General features: G+C 38.9%; 1 protein-coding gene across 1 annotated transcript; it reads left to right on the top strand.

The window, feature by feature from the left end:
- The first annotated feature begins 228 nt into the window (after positions 1-228).
- On the top strand, positions 229-23953 carry LOC125179082 (receptor-type tyrosine-protein phosphatase delta-like). The gene is made up of 21 exons (XM_047884232.1): positions 229-280; positions 1106-1244; positions 1691-1767; positions 2802-2936; positions 3609-3673; positions 3875-4058; positions 9893-9990; positions 11331-11517; positions 11992-12306; positions 12795-13021; positions 13404-13479; positions 14409-14587; positions 14877-15076; positions 15351-15525; positions 15685-15799; positions 16150-16285; positions 19876-19958; positions 20894-21021; positions 22609-22696; positions 22852-22943; positions 23858-23953. The coding sequence occupies exons 3-21, from the start codon at positions 1749-1751 to the stop codon at positions 23951-23953; spliced, it is 2598 nt and encodes an 865-aa protein (XP_047740188.1). The 5' UTR covers positions 229-280; positions 1106-1244; positions 1691-1748.
- The last annotated feature ends 27 nt before the right edge of the window (positions 23954-23980 follow it).

Genomic DNA, 23980 nt, shown 5'->3' with positions numbered 1-23980 from the left:
TTCCCAATGAAACGAACGCAGAATTTTTAATTCATTTCCCCCTACATTTTTCTAACATTCTACGACACACTCATTTTTCCCTTCTTGGGATAGATGTAACTATTTTCAATTCAAGATCCTAAAGTGGTAGGATGATGTATGAACCCCAACACAGAGTGTCCCCCTGGGCGCTACGGCCCCGACTGCGCGCTGTCCTGCCGCTACTGCAAGGACGGGGTCTGCGATGCCGGCGACGGCAGATGCACGCACGGCTGCCTGGACCCTGCGCTCTGCGATGCAAGTTCGTGTCTATAGTACAAGTTCAAGTAATTTATTCGTTTGTAAAGAGTAATTTGTCCTCCTGATTAGAAATAATGGAGTTGTCGGTTCTCAAGTTCTACCAGTGCCTTATTTTACACATTGAAGAAAGATTTTATACGTATATGCAGGAGAGAATGTTATCGTCTGCAGAAAATTGCCAACAATATCAGTTGTAAATTATCCAGCCCCTGATGTCTAGCCATGTGAGCGTTGGTAATAAATAATTGTGAAATACTCCGAATGAGCACATATAAAGAATGAGGAAATAATAATTAAAATAACCACTGAGATTTTACCTCGAGCGTCACTTCCGAGTCTGGACATGCCCCCAGTAGCCCGCAAATCCCTGTACTCATAGGGTGCGTTCCAACGTCCGTGGAAGCTGTACCTATCTTGCGTCTTTTGCCTCTCGTCCTTGAGAAAGAAATTCTAATATTGCTCTACGAAACCTATTGCTATTATATTTAACATTCATACATAAATATCCAGACAGAACATAGAGTGAGATAGATGAAAGAATATAAAAAATATGAAGCCTTACAAAAATATTCTTGTAATCAATATACTTTGAGCGACTCGTTTCAGATAACACATTTCTAAATGCTAATCGTAGAAATTATTTTCGATTTAAAACGCCAGAAAATTTCATAAGTTAATAAAATTAAATCATTTATAGGATTTATTGTAATTACTCGGCCCTCGGCCCTGACATACAAGACATCATGTCAAACTAATCTAGTATTTTAAATTTCTCGTTATTTTTGCACATTTAATAAAAAATGTTCCACATGCTTTGCGCCGCTAGGTAGCCGCCCTCTGAACTTGCCGCGGTTCAGGGCCCCAGCCGAGCTCAGCTGCAGCAACACCGCCTGCGCCGTGGCGCTGCGGGCCTGGTCGCCCCGCGACGACGAAGGGACGCTGGAGCCTGGCAACCATGTTACGGGGTGAGGCTGATGTGTAGACCAAAGGCCATTTATAAAAGAACTTTCATATTACCCCGCGAATAAAAAAGTTACAAAAATTACCTGTAGTCAATGTAGGATGTTCTGAGATTTTTTCCATGTGTTTGATTTAATTGTAATGTGCAAGAGTTAATTGAAAATAACTTCCATATATCTGGAAATCTCTTTTCCTTGTATAAACAAAGGACGCTTTTTACTGCCTCATTCTTACTGAAACAATATCGAAATTATCCAGTGATTCATCAATACCAGTGTTGAGTGGCACATGCTGATTGAAGATTAACACTCATCAACATTGGCAGAAAATATTGTTTAAGCAGTTGTAAGGCATGATTGATTTTCAATTGACTGCAATGAATTACAATCAAAAGAAATGATAGGTAGTCTTATGTGATGGAGCAAAAATTCCTCACTTCTTCTTTCATCAGGTATCGCCTTCAGGTCAAGAGTTTAAGCAGTTCAGATGCCGAGTGGAAAACTCCTGCAATGTCTATTCACTCTACAGGTAGGGTCTTCAAGAAATTTGGTTTCTATAATGTATTAAAATTAACAATGCTGACTACAAGTCGTTTAAAAAAAAAATAGAATGTGCTTGATCTGCCGGGTTTTCATTTAACGTATTATAACCCTTATTTCGATATTTGTTCACCAAATGTGGAGATAACAAGTATTACGTAAGGTATACGACTAACGATATGAATATTGTAGTTGCATAAATGATTCAATTAATTCACTGTTTGTAGAAATGTTGGTTTATTTTAAGTAGCCATTTGTAATATTGCTAACGTCGTCCATATTTTATCTCGTCTTAAGGGAAGCAGATGTCACAGAAATTCATTCGAAGCTCATCCGTTACAGTGATAGAAAATTCTTCATAGGGCATCGTAAACATGAATTAAATTTGGAGTGGTTTTCATTTCAATTAATTTAGGTGGAATTTATTTGCTAAATTTCGAATTTCCATACAATTCCAAAAACATTGGTTAGAAGAGTGCTCATAGTTTAATAATATTTCAAACGAGTCTCCCTAGGACTCACATAACTTACGCCTGAGAATTATCATTGTAACTAAAGGGAAGATTGTCTTTGCTTCGAGAAGACCAAATCCACCCAAAAGTAGTTTTCAGGATCTGTTTGAATATGAAGTGGATATCTAGACCGCTCTTTGCGCAACGCATTTTATATCCGCATAGTAAAAAATTTTACGAACATAAATACACGAACCAAACATGTTAGACGCGAATTTAATGCAAAATTAGAACCTAACAGGATTTCCCTTTTATCGTCAAGCAGCTACGGCGGTAGCTATCCTTTACTCCACCGAGCAATTTCCATTAATAATTACTTTCTGGATAATAATTTCTGAATTGATGAAAGTCTGGATAGTGGTGTCTAGCATATAGCTGATATGGCATCAACTTAGAGAATATTTGTTAGTTCTGCCAGTTTGACATGAATATTCCAACTAATAATACTTGAGTGCTAGTGATTTCAGTAAAACTTCTATAACATTACCAACATTGTGTGTAAATCCCGTAGAATTTAAGTTCAACTTCGTCCCCGGCTGGCGGTACGCGGTGAGGGTTTTGGTCGACACCTCGAGAGGCTCGGCAGACACCGACTACAACCTCGACATCCGGCAAACTGAGGTGCAGATTGCCTGCCTCACTGAAGGTGAGTACGTGGATGACATTGAGGGAGCTGAGGTGCAGATTGCCTGCCTCACTGAAGGTGAGTACTTCGCCAGACAATTCCGTAATGCGACGGCCAATCTCTGATATTAAAGGACCAGTCGTTTCACCAAATGTGCCCGTCGTTTCTAATGCGACTGGCTCGAAACGATACCGAGCTGCCAACGCCGCGTATTTACGTCTCTTGCTATCCTCGGCCGCACGAGCCGCGAACCCAGCAGAAAAAGCCGAATTATTGACGTGCGACTCAGCAAAAGTGTCGACGCAGGTTGCATCCCAGCACAGACACCTCCCATTAGAAAACGGGAAAACCGTTAAGCCATCCGGTCTCTTACCATCCCCTCTGTCCACTCCAACGGGTTCAAGGCATGAAGGGACGCCAGCACCAACCAATGCAACCAAACTGAGTCGAAGCTCAAGGACGGCTGGATATTTTAGAGGGGAGGAGGGACTTAGGTTGTATATTTTCTCGACGGCACTTTGCTTTAACCACAAAGTTAATTATGTTCGATGTTTGAACCAAGAAACAACGTGCATTTGCCTTTAACTTATTGTAATAGAGCAAGTCAATCGTAGTATCAGTATTCGCGATCTCGTCGAATATCATGGGCACTGGGAGACGAATATCTCTAAACAGTTTTGTCTTCCTGAGCAGCAACCTACGGAAAACTCAACCTTTTCGAGGAAGACGTGACAATGAATCGCATCACTGTTGGTGGGGTGAGTACTCTCTATCAGTTTCGAAAATCTTAAATGAGTGAGTTTCACAGTTGATGCAGAATTTCACAAAATCGTTGACTATAGATTATTTGTCAAGTTCTACGCTCCAAGAACCTGGATATGATGTTGTATTTATTATTCAAATCTCTGTACATCCTGCTTCGTTCCACAGTAATGACCTCCACTAATATTTCTTTCCAGGTTAATTCGGCCACATGTAAAGGACCTTCTATTAATTTCTCCGTCAAAGAAGCCGTAACACAGACGCCTGTCATGCAGCAGGGCAGCCATGGACACCAGCTTTGGGCTGACGGCCTCACGCCCAACACCACCTACGTCTTCTCTGTTAACTCCGCCTCACTGATCGTCACGACTCTGCCTCGCCGTGAGAAACATGCCTCTGGGATTGGTCCATGATTCAAATCCTCAATATGATAACCAATTAACTACAACAAGGCCATTGAATTGACAGATAATCATCGCGTCAGGTGCTGCTTCACCTGCAATTATTTCCACTTTATCCGCACTTATATTAACCGCAATAAAGAATCACTCAGATGGTCAGAGTTCTATCCTATGGTCCTATTAAAGTGCCGGGGGGGAATGAGACACACTATGATAATCAATGACAATATTTTATGCAGTAAAGATCACATCCCGGGATTTTAAATGCTGTAATGACACGACGACACGAACTGGAGCAGCGCCACCGAGACGTAGCTCAACGGCCACGTCGATCGTAGCTTAGGTGGAGCAATAGCACTAACTTCCAAATTTGGTGGAGCAATAGCACTAACTTCCCACTCTTCCTACTAGTGACGGCTAATAGAGACTCCTCGGGAGCCTTACCCAAACCTTACAAAGACTTCTCAAGAAACACGTCAGAGGGCGTCATCGTTATCTCACAAAGAGAGAGAACCAAGGATTCGGAAGTTCAATGATATCTTGTCTAGTCAAGCTAGATTAATAGATTGCTTCTGACTATCAAAATATAAGCTGCTAAATCTTGGTTTCATCTGATTAAAATATGGTATTTAAAGCAACCTTGGAAACTCATTCATTTCTGAAGTTACTTTTCGCAATATCCGAATATTTCGGTATAACTTCACCAAATTGATCCCCAAATTTCGAACGGCGCTTGCTTCGAAACAATTTCACGCCTCCCACGTGTCCCAGTTGTTCTATATAGACCAGTCATGACCAATGACTAGTCCTGCATATTAATTTTCAATGTATTTTGATCACATTAAAGTTGTTGTTCATCAACAATGACGTATCATGAAATGATAATTAGAATTGAACAGTTTTATTATTCTACTAAGCTAAGCACTCGCATATTCAGGCGACCTAGACCTTGTGCCCAAATTTTTCCTGTTTGCCCTCGGTATTATTTTGATTACGCCGTAGCATAGCTTATGTTCAGGCTATTAAGTATGGGCATCTACTTCTTTTTGGGCATGCAAGGTACTTGCATCAATATAAGTAATGTGCTAATGTCTCTAGATTGCTTGAATCGCAAATTTACAAGGAATATAAAAGCGAAGAAAACTTCACAAAAATTTAACATATCTCTATTGAAAATGTTTCGGAGTCCAGCTCCATCATCAGTTCAAAAAATCCTGAACACAAATAGAATGAGAAGTTTAAAAATTTGGGATTCAAAGAAAAATCCAGAAATTAAAAACTATAAATTACAGGCAACAGGCAGAGTAATAAAGTAAATACGAAAATACCTATCTATTCACAATTTCTAGTGTATAAGAACTAATGGCTGCATTTGAACTAGACCTCTTTTTAAAAATATACAAGGATTCCAAAATACGCAGATCGGATGCAAGAGAAATATAGAAGCTAAAACCTTGAAGGCAGTGTCAGACACTGGAATGTTGCCCTGTTCGGCGTGAGTGCGCACAGCCTAATGAGGAGGGCGTTATAGTAACTGGCCAGTCCTAAAACTTCTCCCTCTATGCTCAGCTACCCTAGAGTAAAGATTGCGTAACGTCATGCCAACGTACGCAGATGTACATAGTGCACAACTAGATTTACAAATTAGGGACGTTCGCATATGAGAAGGAAGGATATCTTTGTACCTAAAAACGAACCTATTTTAGAATTATTCACCAGTAAAATACGAAGATTACTGTTCGGAAAGTATTTCATGAACAGATCTTTTGATTCTTTTGACATTACTTCGGACGCATGGCCGAAGTATGGGAGAGAACAGCAAACAACGTTTCTATTATCAGGCTCTGGAACAACTTCGCTGTATCGCTTAGACATGAATTTCTTAATTCGGGTATGTGAGAAATTCCTCATTTCTCACCGTAAATTTGTACACAGATTCTAGGTTGCCTTCGTTTTTCCGTCTTTCTGATTTCATTTGTAGAATAAGTAAGTATTCAAAGTCTGCGATTCTGTAGCAGGCTTTAGAAGTCATCGAGAGTCAGTATCACGTGGTTCAAGCATTCACTGAAAGTGAAAACTGAATTCAAATTCTTCACGCAATTTCTAGTTAAAGTGGAGTTCAATCATAAATAGTTTAAACGTGTCCTCCACTATCATCATAAATAGCTCTGCAAACTTTTCTGAAACCAAATGTTGAAGTATATTTTACATTTGCTTGGAACCTGTTCCTCTGTTCCTTAGTTTGTGTAAAAGTCGTTTAAGTTTCGTTTTGTATCATTTCCTTTGCCCTTCTAAATTCATTTGCTTATTCTGTTGGGAAGTTGGACTTTACTTAATTATTTTAATTTAAATTTAACGCTTAGATTTAAATACTAGTTCAATCAATCAATTAGTTACCAAGTGTTTTTTGCTCTGATGGTGCGGTATATTTATACTGTACCCGCGAAGTTCGCTATATGTATACTATAAAACCTTAAGATAAAGTCTATTTCGAAATTTCACACGCAGTTAAACCTTTTACAAATCTGTCTATTTTTCTCGTCCAACTTCCCACCCCTTCAACTGATTTCCACTAATTTCCGCAATAAATTCTTCCTACAAAAAGTGTCCAAACACAATGGGCAATAAAACCTCAGGTTGGTGGATCATTGAAGAATTTATCTCGGTTATCAGTTGTCAATATTGGGATATTTTGCCAAGTGTCTATTCTTAATATGAATCCATTTCTTCAACAGTATCCAATTGTCCCGATCCAGCGATTGGCCTGCTCATCTTTACTATTTATTCATGTCACCTTGTTTTCCAACGGATCACCTGCTACAGGCCCTCGAATGCTGAAACAATTTGCATTAAATTCAGCTGGAGGATCCGGCAGCCCAAACGGATCATTTCTCACTTTGAGAGGCTCTGGAATCTTCATCTCAAGATAACTCATCATCTGAACAAACTTAATGTCCTTCAAAACTTTGTTGGTTAAACCTAATTCCTAGAATTATGGTTTCTTTGTTTCTCCACTAAGCGATAAGATATTGCGCAAAAATTAAATTCAGAGTGCATGGCATGGAAAGTCGAGTAAAATCGGCCTAAGCAGCAGCTATTTTAGCTTCTGTTTTTTTTCGGTTGAAGTTGAACGGGCTTCAAAGACTATCACACCGCGGCTTTCGTATTTGCTCGACTTTCCATGCCATGCACTCTGAATTCGAATTTTTGCGCGATATCTTCTCGCTAAATGGATTTCTTTCTGGCTTGGTGTTTACCCAAATTAAGAAATTCATGTCTAAACAATACAGTGAAGTTATTCCAGAGCCTGATTATGGAAACGTTGTTACAACTCTTCTCTTCCATACTTCGGCCATGCGTACGAAGCTATAAAGAGAATTGAAAGATTTGTTTATGAAATACTTTCCGAAAATTAATCTTCATATTTTACTGGTGAATAATTTTGAAATAAGTTCGTTTTTAGGTACAAAGATATACTCCTTTTTCATATGCGATCGTCCCTAGTTTATAAATTTAGTTGTGCACGATGCGCATCTTCCTACGTTGGAATGACGTCATGCAATTTCTACTGTAGGGTCGCTGAGCATAAAGGGAGTAGTAATAGGACTGGGCAGTTACTATCGCACCCTCCTCATTCGGCTGTGCGCACTCACGCCGAACAGTGCAACGTTACAGTGTCCGACACTGACTTTAAGGTTTTAGATTCTATTTTTGTTGCATCCGATCTGGGCATTTTGTAATCCATGAACATTTTTAAGAGAGACCTAGTTTAAAAGGAGCCCTTAGATCTTATCCACTTGGAATTGTGAATAGATAGGTATTTACTTCATTACTCTGTCTTTTGCCTGTAAATTTAGTTTTTTAACTTCTGATTTTTTTAATCCCAACTTTATTAACTTATTGTTTTTGTTTTCTAGTTTTTTTAACTGATGATGGAGCTGGACTCCGAAAAGTTTTCAATAAAGATATATTGAATTTTTGTAGAGTTTTCTTCGTTTTTAAATTCCTAGTAATAAATGTGCTTATTACGTCTAACCACCAATAATATCCGTTTGTATGTTTGCACAAATTCGCAACCACCCATGTTTTATAAATGTTTGTATACCAATCATTCTAGTAATTTCATTTCTAATGACAAATAATACAGGTTGTTGATAGAGGCTTCAATTATTGTTGTTGTTGTTGTTCGCCCTCCCCGTCCCGCGACAAGTGCGGGACGGGGCCTACACCCATTCCTGTGGCCAGCCCAACCTCTCTCCCCAGCGCGCTAACAGCCCCGCCGCCTCGATGGGAGAGTCCCACAAAACCAGGGGCGACAAGGGCGTGACCAGTTCCGAGCAGCCGAACAGGTGGCAGGTGTTGTGATCATGTCTGAGACAGAGTGGACAAAGAGGGGACGGATGTGTGGCTGGATCTATCTTGTGTAGGTATTGGTGTAGTTAAAATCATTAATAAATGCTACTAAAATATTTACAAAAAATTATACACAGATGAAAATCACAGCTAACTCTATACCTAACATTCACTTTATTCATCAAATCCTATCAACACGAGACGTACCTTACACATCCACGGCACACACGATACTGAATCCGCTTTCTTAGTTTGGACAAGGTCACGTCTAACTTTTTCTAACGCAAAATCACAAATTCGTTATCAATTCAATCCCCAACACCGTGAGGGCCTTCACGGGCTTGTACCAAGGATGAAACCACTGTTGAAGCCAATTCACAAGGAGAAGCGTTTGGAGTTCGCCAGGAAGCACATCGATGCTACTCAAGCAGAGCTCAATAATATACTGTGGTAGACAAAGCTTGAACTTTTTGGTGTGAATGACAACCGCTTTGTATGGAGGAAATCTGGTGAAGCTCTGCTGGAAAAGAACACTCTACCTACTGTGAAGCATGGTGGTGGGTCCATCATGTTGTGGGGATGCTTTGCTGCTGCTGGTACTGGGAATATTTCTGTGATAGAGGGCATCATGAATTTTGAAGGATATCAACACATTTTAACTGATAATGTTAAGCAATCGGCAAGAAAACTTCATCTTGTACGGGCATTTGTCTTTCAACAGGATAACGACCCTAAGCACACAAGCAAATCAACACAAAAATATTTTGCTACACAGAAATTGAGAGTGTTGGAATGGCCTTCCCAAAGCCCAGATTTAAATCCAATTGAAAATTTATGGAGGGAACTCAATAGGCGTGTTCATAAAAGAAAACTCAGCAACATCGATGAATTGAAGACTTTTGCCATAGAAGAGGGCGCAAGATTCCTACTAAAACATGCCAACACCACGTAGAAGCATGCAAGAAGAGTCTGTCTGCTATCATTGCTGCCAAGGGAGGTCACACAAAGTATTAATTTAGAGTTGCCAACAATTTATATGTTGTTTTTCAAAATGTTGCCATTACTTTTGCTTTTGGTGTTTTTCTAATAAATATAAATACAACAAAGATCTAACGTTTTACTATCCGTTATGCACAGTAATTAGATGTTCTTTGATCAATTTAACTGAAAATAAATGCAGAAATTTCAATTAATGCTTCAAATTATATCATTTCTCGAATTAAATATATCCCAAAGCGTGTTGCCAATAAATATGCGCGTAACTGTTCTTGCATCAATCAATAGGAGAAATTCTCAAAATAATGTTGATTTTATTTTTTATAATGTCGTAGAATCAATTGTCCCCGAATATGCACTTATGTAACACAATCATTGTTCTCGTGTTTATAACAAAATCATAAATTATTCCCACGCCACAATTATTCCCAATTATGTCACAAACAAATTATTACCTCACGCCAGCCCCTACGGCCCCCCAATTGAGCTTGAGGCCGTCCGCCACCACCGCTGACGTCACTTGGACGTCGCAGCGAGCAGAGCGCTTCAACGTGTCTTGGGTGGTGAGAGTCAGGAGGTTGTGTTGTGTTCAGCCGAGTTGACTGCAGTCATTTGTCTTCCAAGACAATAGTATACTTAGCTTGTGAAATGCCGTAAAAAATCATCATGTGTGTGGAGTTTTGTTTGTTCTAAATTCTAGCCATAACACTGGCATCTACTCTCTGATGTTACAATGACATCAGATTATCTAATTCCATATAGGATGGAGATGAAGATTCCACACATGCTGGATCAATGTTTGACCGATTTCTCTGTTCAAGTATATAGACTATTTATAATGTATGTGTATGCGCATGTTTCGCTGGTTCGACAAGAATAACAGTTCTATCGTTGTCTTCCAGAACAAAAAGAATAAATTAGCCTCTCTGGAGTGACCGAAAGAGCTTAAACTCTTCCATAGTAAAAACAAATTCAGAGCAAGGCCGCGGTGCAGCGTGAGATCAGAAGTATGCAAATTCAATGGTGGAAAATTTGGGCTGGAGAAATCCAATTCTTTGCCAACAAGAACAACGCCAAACAATTCTTTAACGCCCTCAAAGCTGTCTACGGGCCATTGAAATCTGGTACCAACCCATTGCTGTCCTCAGATGGTGTCAGCCTCCTCAAAGGCAAAAAGGCAGAAACAACAGGTGAATATAACACTTCAGCCACTTCATCAACCGTTCTTACTCAGTAGATCAGGCGGCCTTTGACCAGATCCCTAAAATCGCATCATTGATCAACTTGTTGTACCTCCTACAATTGAAGAAGTCAAGAAAGCAATCAAGTAAGCGCGGGCAAGGCATCCGGCAAAGACGGATCTCAGCTGAAGTCACTTCAGTCATTCCAGGCGGTCTTGACCAGCATATGAGAGAAGGAGGCCAGGCCACCAAAGCTCAGACATGCCATCATTGTAGCTGCCTCAGAACCTGCCTGAATCACAGTGTAACTTCTGAATAAACCGCAGCAAAGTCGACATGGTCCACATGGTCAAGCAAATTCAGGAAAAACCCATCGAACAGAACTTAAGCGTCTATTTTGTCTTCATTGGCCTGGTTAAAGCTTTCGGCTCGGTAAACAAGGACGCTATGCGTGTGATCCTCTTCATGTGGGCTACCAACAAAATTGAGCAAACTGGTGTAGCTCTTGTCGACATTGCGGACGAGATCCTTTCTGATGGAAAGCCTGGTACTTTGGACGAGCCTACTCCAATGTAAGCCTGGCCCTATAAGCCTAAGCCAATGTAAGCCACCTCGTACTTTAGGACTTCAGGAAATGTGGTTGCACAAATAGACTTGAGTGCATAGAGACAACCGTCATTTTCGCTTTCAAAAGACTACCTATTTATGCATGTTTTACGCAGAGGACGAGAAGAGGTGGCTGCAGAGACAAACAACACGAAAATGTTCGACAGTTTCTAAGTCTGTACGAGCCCCGCGTGCAGCTGACGCAGCTGGAGGCGTACACGGAGTACGAGGTTTGCGTGCTCGCCTTCAACAGAGGCGGGAGCAGTGAGACGTGCGGGGCGCTGCTCACCCTGCCTAACAGCGGTGAGGGGTGCCGCCTTCACATTCACGGAATAACCACGTATAAATAAGCAGTGTGTTGGACACGTATAATCACTAGAAGAAAATAATTTCATGCTATTTGGAGATTTAAACATATTATTTAATCCTTCCATTGGATCTAGTTCAATTTTTCTAGAAAATAAGGGGAAGCGGACAAATCTGGGGCCTTCAGTCTTGCTTCTATAGTTGGATTCTTAATTTTGGAGTGCCGCTTCAATTAATGAAGGGGAGTTGGATGGGGTTCATCATTACTCTCTTGCGGTCCTTATTAAAAAATATTTTCATTCTCTCATTTGCTTCGAATTGTCACGTTATCAATGTGCCTAATATTTAATTTTTACCACAAAAAAATACCTGAAACATTTTCCGGGCTTACAATAAAATCATAATTTGTATCACTGTAAGCCAAGAAAGGTCAATTCTAGATTTATATCGATATGTGATTTATTTTTACAGCTCCCACCTTGCCAGTTACTGAACTGGAATGCCTGTATAACGAATGTTCCGTTCACGTCGGTGACGGCTGTTCACAATACAACGGACCCAACCTGACACTCGTGTGGACGTTTTCTGCAGCCCCGGCCTGCAACACTTCTGCCCGACATTCGCTGCGTTTTGAAGATAAATTATATAACTTTGGTACAAAAAGTTTCGACGCCGACAATCTAAATCTTCTGCCCGGAATAACTTATACCTTGAGCGTGTCTGTCAAGAACGACTATGGGGAGGGCCAGCCAGTGCACACCACATACGCCAGCCCGAATGACACCGGTGCGTGTGCCACACATCGGTTGAATTCTCAAAATTAATTTGTCTGCTAGGAAAGAACTTATTTTTTCTTTTCATCTTTCTTTTCCTATCTTATATATTTTAACTCACTCTACCTTAACTTTGTTATGTATTTCAACTAACTCCAACTTTAACTATCTTATATTACATATTTTAAATTTTACTTCATTTAACCAGGACTCATACACTCGTATAACCGATATTACAGCGAATTCACGGAATATGTTACGAGCCACGGGCTAGGTAAGACGTGATCGTGTTCAGAGTTCTACATAAATCTTGCTTGCGAATACTACGCGCTTTGTAGATCAATTCAAGCAATTATTGTAAACTTTTTTAATGCGTATGTCAAAGAAGCACTTAAACGGTTAGACTGCATTTATTATTGTTACTTGAAGTAGGCCCCTATGAGGCTAAATGATATTATTTGGCAAACGAAAAAAAAATGTTTCCTTTGTCCTCATCATCAGTTCCCGGGCCGGTGGAAGAGTTGACCTCGACTGCAACGTCCACTTCCGTCAGCCTGCGCTGGAGAAGACCTTGTCCCCCAAAGGCCCCCATCCTCAGTTACCGCGTCACTGCTGACGGTGTCGAGCTTATTCGTCAGTACTACTCTAAGTCGAAGTGTCTCGGTAACGCAGCTCACTTCTGCCGCACCTTCACAGGGTTGAAAGCTGATCAGACGTACAAATTTGAAGTAAGATAGAGTAGGGTAAATTAAATTAAAATATCTGTGATAACGTTTTAAATAAATCCTAAATAACTAGAGATTAACAATGAAAATTCCAGGAAAATTAGGCTTCGTAGTAGCTCGATAACTTGGTCTAGGCGGGGCATTGTATCAGATACTCTGGAAAACGTTAGCGAGTTTCATGTTTAAGGAAACTCTTCGAAATTAAATTAATTTCAAAATTATGTTGAAGCCTCAATTTACTTCAATTGTTTGTCAATGGGGCTTGCATGATGCCTTGAATTGCCTAGTTCAGATATTGCGTATCTGAACTTCATTCGCGCAGGATTATTGCATAATTCAAAAAGTATGTTGTTGATAATGCTATGCAGTCTATGTTGTCCTGCAGGTACAGAGCTGCAGACGCTCCTATTATAAGGATTGTTCTGCAGCGGAGACGATAAGCGTCAGGACACAAGAAACAGGTCAGGCGCTGTGGGCACAGGATCTCGGGCATCCTACCCACGGACTTTTTCGTTGCTAGACATTATCGAGGATTTTCTTCAATACCAATAATTACATACAATGTTAAAATAAATATTGTAATTGGTTACATTAGCACAATAACTTATAGTTCAATAATTAATTTAACACAATTAAACTTGGTTTAATGGTTGATTGAACATGGTTTGAAATTCAGTTAATTAATTGATATTGATTAAATTGATTGAAACTATATTACAACGTTAGTTCAGCCGATTATTCATTATAAAATCGTTGTGAATGATTGAATAAAATGTAATGAACAACAACATTGTTTAATGATAAAGCCGAATCATTATGCAGAATGTATCGATATTGTCATAGTTGCAGATAATAGACGTAGATTGTCATAGTTGCTTAGTTGCAGTTAATTTCTTCTACATTTAAATGAGCAATAGTTCTAGGACAGTTTTACGCTTTCTTATTATGGTTTCTAATTTATTTTTAATTTATTTAAATCTACATAAATAATGGATGAATAAATCATTGAATGCGTAATTCCGTTAATTGTCTAGTCATGTATTATCTGATATACATGAATTCAACTAAAATATTGTGATGATGAAGGTGAAATTATGATGAGTATCCCCTGAAAAACTTTCTGGTCATCAGTGAGCTAGTTCTGGTCATCATTAATGATCGTCATATATGACGATCATTTATAGGTTTTTGAGGATAAGTTTTGCCGTTGACTTTTTCTATAATTAACATATTAGGTTTATATTCTCCCACAAAATAGTTTTCTTGTACAACAGTTAATTAAAATTTTATCTGTCAACAGTAACACGAATGGTGACTGGTTTAAAATCATCTGCCGACATGATTAAGTTTATGCTACTTTACACTAATTGCAATTAATTACCTTCGCTAGTTGCAGCTCCTGAACCACCAACGATGACTCTGAAGAGATGGCCGAAGGGTTTAAGCATTTCGTTTACGTCGTCTTGGGCGATAACAAAACAATGTTTTATCGAAACTTTTCACGGCGTCGACCTCATATCTAACAATACTTACGACATCATCAACAACTGGCAGCACATCAACGTATCGGTGAGAATACATCGCGTTTTACCGTGCCATTTGCAGTACAAAAATATATGTTCTACTGATAAATAAAAAATTGGTGTTCACAATTTACGGATAGTGATTAAATAAGGATAATGATTCAGCTTTTGTCAACATAAATAGGCTACGTCATGTTTTGAATCAGCAGCGGACAAAGAAGCTTCGTCAAATTTATATAGTGAACTAGAGTAACGTTTCGGACGCTGGAACATTGATCAAATAACTTCCCTTGCGCGGTATGAGTTAAACTCTGATTTCTTCTTCCATTGCGCAGATGGACGATCTTCTTCCTAGTTCTGTGTACGACTTCTCGTCGTGGTGCTGCAACCACGTCGGCTGTTCACTGCGAACCAACGCCTCAGAAGCAACCGAGTTCGAGGCTCCGGTGGTGAGAGACAGGCTGCAAGTCGTGAGCATTTACGACACCAACGCAACCTTACGACTTCCCACCGTCGAAGCTGGAGACGCTCAGACGTAAGCAAGGAACAAGGGGTATTTGATATTTTTTTGTATCTTACGCGATCTTTCAATGAATTTTCATTCGTTTCGGGTCCCACTTTTCACTTTTTGTAGTTTGAATACAAAAATCAAATTTACATAATTATTTTATTTTAAATTCTATTCAGAAACGAAAAGTTCCTTGCAGGTAATTTCTGTAACCACTTAGTAACGTATTGACGTAACATTTGTACAAGTCTAGCTAAAAATTTTGAATATAACGGGTCGTATAATTTTGTTTTTTCCACAGGAATTTCACGATTATGGTTCATAATATCAGTGCTGGCTTGGAAGGAGTAAATTTTACTGCTGAATTTCACAAATGGCGGAGAGCGAATCATATGCAAATCAACCGTCGCCGCCGCAGTTCACGGCCTGGCTGTGCTGAGAACGCTCCTGTATTCATCGCTGGACACGTGGCTAAAGTAAGCATATCCCCGATTTCTTGGTACAATTGGTAATTATGGATAAATGAGCATGACAGCATTTGAATTAATGGTGAAGTGAATGCATGAACTTCAACAACTAGTGTATGACTTACTTACAATAAAGGTAATATACATTAAATATTTGGCGCGTGTCAGGGCACCTCAGAGTTCGTCTTGGGCTCGGGGGAGTCTGCCCCAGGCACCAGCAACTGCCCCCTGATTAAGGGCAACGCGTACGGCGTCGCCGTCATGATGTCAGCCCGTCTAAAACGTGAGCATTTATATGCGCTGGAAATATTGTGACGTCGCCGTCATGATGTCAGCCCGTCTAAAACGTGAGCATTTATATGCGCTGGAAATATTGTGAGACGCGCAGCACATGGAGAATGAATAAGCGTTTGAGATAGCGTGGTCTGAAACACTAAGAACAAGCATTCATATTTTTAAAATATTGTGATATTTGGCAAAGCTGCATCTTTATGGAAGCAGTCTAATTCAGTCATTTGGAGAGCTTATGTATTGTTCTTATCTCAGGAATTTATTCTGCCTGAGATCTTTTCTCTGACAATTCGTGTGTTGCATGAGTGTATAATCTAATGGTTTATTCATATATTGTCACAGACGAAGAAGAATTCGTCTTAGAAAAGTTAGACCGCCCAATCATCGCTGGCGGCAGCGGCGGGATGGCAGCAGGCGCTACCGTTGGCATCGCCATAGGCGTGTTGGTGATCCTCGCGCTGGTGATCGGTCTTCTGGTGTAAGTTCTTTTATTTTGGCATGGTAACTGCTACAGATCATACACGGTAAGAATGCATGGTATTACAGCTCAGTATTTTCCTCATTCCTGACTGAGATCGTTAGTTAAAGAATACCTAGTAATCCGATGAATCAATGCATAAATTAATGAATACTGGGTTATTTGTTAAACTCTACCCCAGGGTTGGCAATGATTAAATCAAAATGATTAAATCATGTGATTAAATCGCTTGATTTTTATAGAAAAATCATGATTTTTATTTTTTTTTATTTTTTCATATAATTAAATATATTGAGTGGCAGTCTTTAATTTATATTGAGGTATTGTTATTCATGGTTTAGTATAAATGTACTATGAATGACAAATTGGTATATAAACTTGTTGCCTTTAGTGTGTATTAGGTTCCAATAAATTGAATGTTTTTGGTACAGAGGCATCAATTGTGCAATACATTGTACGTAGCTAGCAGCTTAGCTAATTCTTATAAGGCAATAAGTAGTCTTTACCTATTTGACTACCTATTTGTTATATATTGATTACAATATAAAATTTAAATGTGTTAGCTAGCTTATACAGGGTGGGCAGAACTGATTGAACAGTTTTGAGGCGAAATAAAAGAGTAATGGAGGTACATAAAGGAAAAAATTTATTTTCCTCAAGATTTTTTTTTATTTTTGATTTATTTATTTATTCACACAGGAGCACACGTTACAATGAAAAAACAAAAGGAGACGTGAAATAGAATAGCAAGGCTTCCAGGTGAATGCCCATAAGCTAAAAAAGCTTCGCAGGCAAAACAATACGTACAAGACTCAATTTCAATGATAACAAGACGACGATTTGAACAAATAAGTAACAAATTTATAAAATTAGCAAAACCATTGACAAAAGCCTTAAAAACTGATAACCGTATGTCATAGCAGAAAAATCAGCAAAAAAGAGGCAATGTCAACATCACACTTAGTAAAACAGAGTACAACTATAAACATCTAGTCAAAATACCTAAAAACTTGCATAATAATCGAAGTCAAATTAATACTGTTTAAGGATAAAATCACGGTATTTTATTTTTAAAAACATTTTAGAGCAATCTAGTTTGAACTCATCGGGCAATTCGTTAAAATATTTGACACAATTAAAAACGGTACCGCTTTTTTCTATGTCTAAACGAACCGGTGGTAGGTTAAATCGAACGCCCCTGGTGTTGTGAGAATGCTGGGNACGCGAACTTTTTTCACAGGCGAAACAAACGGAAGCGCCATTTCAAAATAAAAGAACGTCACCAAGTGATCAGACAAGTCACAATCAATAACAGCTGATTCGGGATTGGATCCAAATGAAAAGTTGCACCAAATGTGGTCGAGTAACGAGTATGGGGTAATAGGATTCTGGGGAGAGATCCTAGTTGGTTTGGTTATGACTGGATAAAAATTACTACACAGGATGTCACTGATAAAATTGTTGGTTGAGCATAAATTTAGAGGGTTGTATAGATTTATATTAAAGTCCCCACAAAGAAATGCCTTACTAGTTTCCTTTATTTTTGAGAGAACCTCGGCTGTGAATAGTTCATTGAAAGTTCGTACGCTGTTAGAGGGCGGTCTATAAACGCAAAATATAGAAAGCTCAAATACAGGTAGGCTGACACTAAGACTCAGGAGTTCATACTCATTTTTCACCCAAGTGAAATCGCTATTAACCCTCGCGCTGAGCTTGTCGTCTACGTAGGCAGTTATGCCTCCTCCATGGCTGTTGCGAAAAATACTATACATAGAGTAACCAGGAATATTAAACAATTGATCAGAATTTGGACTCAGCCATGTTTCTGTTACTAAAATGATGGTAAATTTAAAATTCACTGAGCTAAGAAAAACCATAAAATGATCAAAATTTTTGCGAATACTCCTAATGTTAAAACACACCAAAGAAAAAGATTCATGGGTAAAACAACATTAGCATAACATACCACTTAAAATACTTATGTTTTGAAAACAATATCAGGAAGATGGGGTTTGTTAGCTGCATCACACTGTTGGAGTTGTTCTCGGAAGTTTTCTACAGCACGTTCACACATATGGCGAGGTATGGCCATAGCCTCTGCTGCAATAATCAATTCCCTTAGCTGTGGTAGGGTGTGATGGCGACATTTGAACACCCTTTCATTTAGATGTCCCCAAAGAAAGAAATCGCAAATGCTCAGATCGGGTGACCTCGCAGGCCACTGTAAATCGCCCCTCAGAGTCTGGGAACATGCACTTCAAAACATTGAGTGACATTCGGGCTGTGTGAGCTGTAGCCCCATCCTGCTGAAACCATGCACATGTCTCCCAATGCTTCATTTTCAACAATGTTTTCCATCATGGGCTGCAAGAAATTTTGCAACATTGCAGCAGAGCAAATGGAATTCACTGTTAGGGTTACTCCCTCCTCTGAGAACGACTCCAACAGTGTGTTGCAGCTAACGGCCCGCATCTTCCAGATATTGTTTTCAAAACATAAGTGCGGAATTCTAAATGGTATGTTATGCTAGCCTCTAGGATAACAAACTTTCTTCTTTATGTACCTCCATTACTCTTTTATTTTACCTCAAAACTGCTCAATTGGCTCTGCCCCACCCTGTATATTGAGAGGTTGAGATTGTATTGACCTTTTAGGCAATTGAAAAGATTTTCCACCCTAATAAGAGAATTCTAATTAAAATATTTAATTTCAATCTTTAAATATGTGAATTTAAAACTAGAAACAAAACAATTACAATTATAAGACTATTTATAAAATAATTAAATGCAGTGAATGGATATAAAATATTTGAATTGGGCACATGTTTATTTCAAACAGTGTTAGCTTTTCTCATAACTTAAGTCTCATTTGAAGTTGTATGAGGTTTGTTTGGTTATCGTTCAATTTATGTTTAGTATTGGTTTATTGGTCTGAATTAAATGGGAACAGTGCAGTCAGTCACTCAGTCACTACTAGTCAGTGTATATAGAGGGTAGAGTCTGGTAGATTTATAGGACATAAAACTGGTAGATCTATTGATAGTGCTGTGCACTGTGCTATCAGCTACCTATCTGTTATGTGACTCTTCAGTGGTTAGAAGATCTGCATTCCTGAAGTGTTTTTGTATATTGAAACCAGTTAAATGGTCAATATTTAGCTCATTACCTTGCTCCATACAAACTTTACAAAGCTAATGAATAGACTTTTCAATAATCATTTACCCAAAAATCCCTAAGTGGTAAACACCACCTGGCCTGTTGGCCATTATTGAAGGCAATAAGTGCCCTTTTTAGCCATCCATTATGATCCATATACTGTTATTGTTAGTAGGCTAATTGCAACATAAAAAATAACACATCAAAAAGACAAAAAAGCTGAAAAAATAAAAAAAATCAAATAAATCAAAAAATCATGAAAAAATTCATTGATTTTTTATTTTTTGTTTTTTTTTAATCAAAAAAATCGCCAACCCTGCTCTACCCGTAGTATACCTTTACCTGCTGCGTGCACACATACCTCACGCTCCAAATCAACTGTGCGTGTTTCAAGGATGCCACGTGGTGGGTAATGTTCTCTCCTTCCAGTTTCAGGTCAAGCTTCCAGAGGCGCAAAAAACTGCGTAGACTCCAAGTCCCTGTGCGGCCTCCGGTTCCCGACACCCTTCCGTTACATCGTACGTGCGCAAGACTCGCCTCATGCGATGCAGCAAAAATCTTACTATGCAGACCTATACAAGTCTAGAAGAGTTTGCTAGATGAGTTCGTTAAGACACACGTCGCAATACTACCGGTTGCAATGCTGCGGACCATGTTTTTTTGGGTCCTCTAATCAACTTTTCTTCAACCAGTTAAACCCAACCTTGAACAATATTCTCTTCAATGAATCCAATGACACAATTAAATATGCTGCTACACCTTCTTTAAACGTGTTATTTTACTCTTCTAAACGTGCTTCGAGCGTTTTAATCTCCCAACATCTGCACGGAAGTGCCAGAAATTGTTTTAATTAGCAACCTTTTACATACGAAATTTAAGACACGGTACCTTGCGTACCATTACATTGTACCATGCACATCTTTACGAGACGAATGCTGCCTTCTAAGTTTGTATCACGTTAGAGTTTCAATATTACGTTCGCATTTTCATCGAAATGGAATATGTCAACTAGGATTATAATCTGATGGTAGAATTACTTTGACCTCTCAGCGCGCGCCTTACTTACGATCGTTAACTGTTCAAGTTCGATTGACAGCATCACAAATTTAATGATCTCGCTGTACAGTGCGATATAACTTCTTGCAAATAACCTAATTACTTGTTGAGTATTTTTAGTTGTAGGATATTAGATAATCGAAGGGAGTTTGTTTTTATGCTCCGATAACTTGATCCACCTTGCCTTGTCTGAGAAAAGTATCGCAACATCGTAAAACATCGCAACCACTGGACAATGGCCGACATTGTAGCTGATCACTACGCACATCAAACTGAATATATTTAAAACTTATATTATGTGATAATAAATTATCAGATATGGAATATAATATAATATAATATAATATAATATAATAAATATTATATAATACGCCTAATAGGCAACTATGTCTTTCAGTTTATGATGACTTCTACGATTTCCGAGACGGGTGGGTTCCAGCAGACGACTTGCCTGTTTCTATGGCGAACATCGAAACTTTCCTCAACAAGAGCATCGGGTCGCTGTACATGAAGCACAAGTTCTCGGTGAGAATAAATGTCAATACTTTTTAGAATCATTAATGCAAAACAGGTTCATGCTGCCCATGATTTTTAGGATCTCTTGTACTTACGGACCGTTTCTTGTTCCCATATACCATATAGAAGCTGACTCTTGCCTCGATCAAAGAAAATTAAGTCGTGAGGTGATTGTGGTTATTCTTTTATCAGTACTATTTGTACTTCTAAATTTGTAATATTTCGTGCATATACGATTATACAATTGTTTGCTAATTATATTTTGAGCTTGTCTTTCGATGTCGCTCTTGAAAAAGGGGACCAACGAAAAGGGAATATAGTAACAAAAAATCGCAATGCCCAAACTGCCGTTGCCTGACCCATCAGTACAATGCATTTAAAACTATGTAGAACTGAAAATTACAAGCCCTCTCAAAAACACCAATACAAAACTCTTCTAATTTAATTATGCACTGAAGTTTTAGCTTCACAACATATGCGAATTATGTCATGGACCAGAGCTTACAGTCATGAGGCAATTTTCGCACTTAGTTACAAACCTAGCACCAACACTCCAAACAAATAAATAAACCCTACAAACAGAAATACCCCAAGAAAAAGAACCAATATTTACACAAAATTGGCGGAAGTTTGTAACCTGAACCGACAAAATGAGCATCATACAGAAACTGCAAATTTAAGCACCATTCAGAAAAACAGTTTATAATACTCGAATGATGCTTGATACTTTTATACAAAATCATAGCAGTGTAAAACAGTCCACTCTGAACCATCACCAACACCTACCTGTCAGATTTCACCACACTGCAAAGATTTTAAAATCAATATAACCTGCTTCCTATTAACACAAGAAAACATGCAGTTAACCGCATATCCCAAGTTTGCCTCCCATTCTATCATTACTTCTCCAAAGAACGATTCCTGGACGTAGCAATGAGTTTTGCCAGTGCTACAGAACTTTTGTGCACTGTTATGAGTGGTGTTAACATTGAAACTTTCTTGACGATTCCTTTTCGACGGAGCAGAGATTGAATTTTCTTTCCCGTCTTCGGGCGAAACCACATTTCTATCAATTTCTCAATTGTTATACTGCAGAATGAAGAACTCAATCTCTGTGACGATTTCTCAACTTTCAATGTCAGTATTACGTCATGATTAGATTTTACATCCGGAGTAGCGAACATAATTAATTTTAGGAACAGTGTAACGTCTCATCTGATTTCTCATGCAGAATTCCTGAGAGTTTAAGAGTCGTACCACAATTTTTACAACAAATCTCTATCTCTCGTTCCTGGATACCATGTGCATCTTATCGGCTTAGAATAACCCGTAATTGCAGGGTTGGGTTACGTTGTGTAGCGGCGAGTAACGAATTATAGAATTTCATAAAAAGGTACTCATTGGCTGGTTAAGCACATCAATCTGACTTGTATGCGGCTTGGAAAATCAGTGTACAATGTTGTGTCAATTGAACTTAATGGCATCGACTATTTTATTGGATGTTATTATTGAACAACTATCCAAGTAAAAACGTGTGTTTTCAAAAGTTCATTCGATTTATTTCTCTGCAATGCTTCGCCAATATATGTACCTCAGAGCATCCCGGTGAACCGCGACAAACCCACAAGAGCGGCAGCATTGGCCGGCAATCTAAAAAAGAACAGATACGGCAACAACCTACCTTGTGAGTATAGCTTTCTGGCGTTCATGTTTTTGAAAGTAGTTTTAAATTCGGAATACCAGATTATATCAACGTGACTTGTTTTGAATGAACATTTCATGAATATCATCACCAAGATTGTCTATTCTGCTCATTGGAATATACAAACTTGTTCTCAGACGACGACACGAGGGTGCACTTGCTGGAGATCGATGATTATGCCGCGTACATCAATCCGCACTCCGATTACATCAACGCCAGCCACATCACCGTAAGTTTCTCACAGCATTCAACGCCATTGTATTCTTACGTAACTTTACCTGAACAATGATGGCCACGGAGGAGTCAAGGTTCTTGATGAATATTCTCATAATTTCATTGTTAATTTCATCAACTAATCATAGCGAAATGTAAATGTCACTTCTTTTATGTGCTGAATGAGGTACATGATTGAAGTCAATGCTGGCTTGAAACCAAAAGAAGTTAACTGCAAGGTAAAGCATCACGTTCATGTGATGTGTAATATTCAAAATTTGCGACGATTCTGTACATTCTAAAAAAGAAAATTGATTGATTTCTACCAAGAGAGTTAAGTGTTTTGTAATTCTAATGAGTTTACATGGTTGAACTTGAAGCTTAGTTGCAAATATTTGAAATTTCTTGAATTTTCTCTCACCTGTCATCACCCCAGTTACCTTTAGGCCTGTTTGCGGTGCAGGCCCTTTTTGCCCCGGCAAGTCGTTTCAGCAAATCGCGGCTTTTTAGTTTAGCTGTGAGTCATGAGTGTGGATGTTTGCATTTTACTGTGTGCTACGTCTTGATAAAAATGAGTGCGTGTTGATGAATGTCCGTTTTCTGCTTCTAAAGTGGTTAATAGGACATTGTAGGCTGTTAAATGTTGTATGTTACGGATAATTGGCATTTGTACGCTTGAGTGTCATTACAGAAAGTTCATGAATTATTGCTGTGTGGCCATGGGTGCTGTGGCCGGCTTCATGTACAGTATAATATTGTTTGCTTTTGGCTAAGTGTACGAGTACAAGGTTTTCCATTGTTGTGTTGTAATTCATGATGATGTTTTAAAGGTTTAGTGCACAAACCAGTAGTTTAGTGCTGTATTTATAGTGCTGTTTGTGTTTTGATGCAATGGCAAGGTAGTGTATGTGGCTGCATGTTGATACGCAGGGGGCCGTCCCCCACCGTCGCTACATTGCCGCCCAAGGTACCCCAAAAGTATGTTGGTGTGGACTGAACAATTCATCAGTGGGTATGCAGATTTGAATGCATGCTGCGTGCGGTTCATTGTCA

Source organism: Hyalella azteca, unplaced genomic scaffold (genome assembly GCF_000764305.2).
Source record: "Hyalella azteca isolate HAZT.00-mixed unplaced genomic scaffold, Hazt_2.0.2 contig14929, whole genome shotgun sequence".
NCBI lineage: Eukaryota > Metazoa > Arthropoda > Malacostraca > Amphipoda > Hyalellidae > Hyalella > Hyalella azteca.
This window is presented reverse-complemented; position numbering and strand designations above follow the sequence as displayed.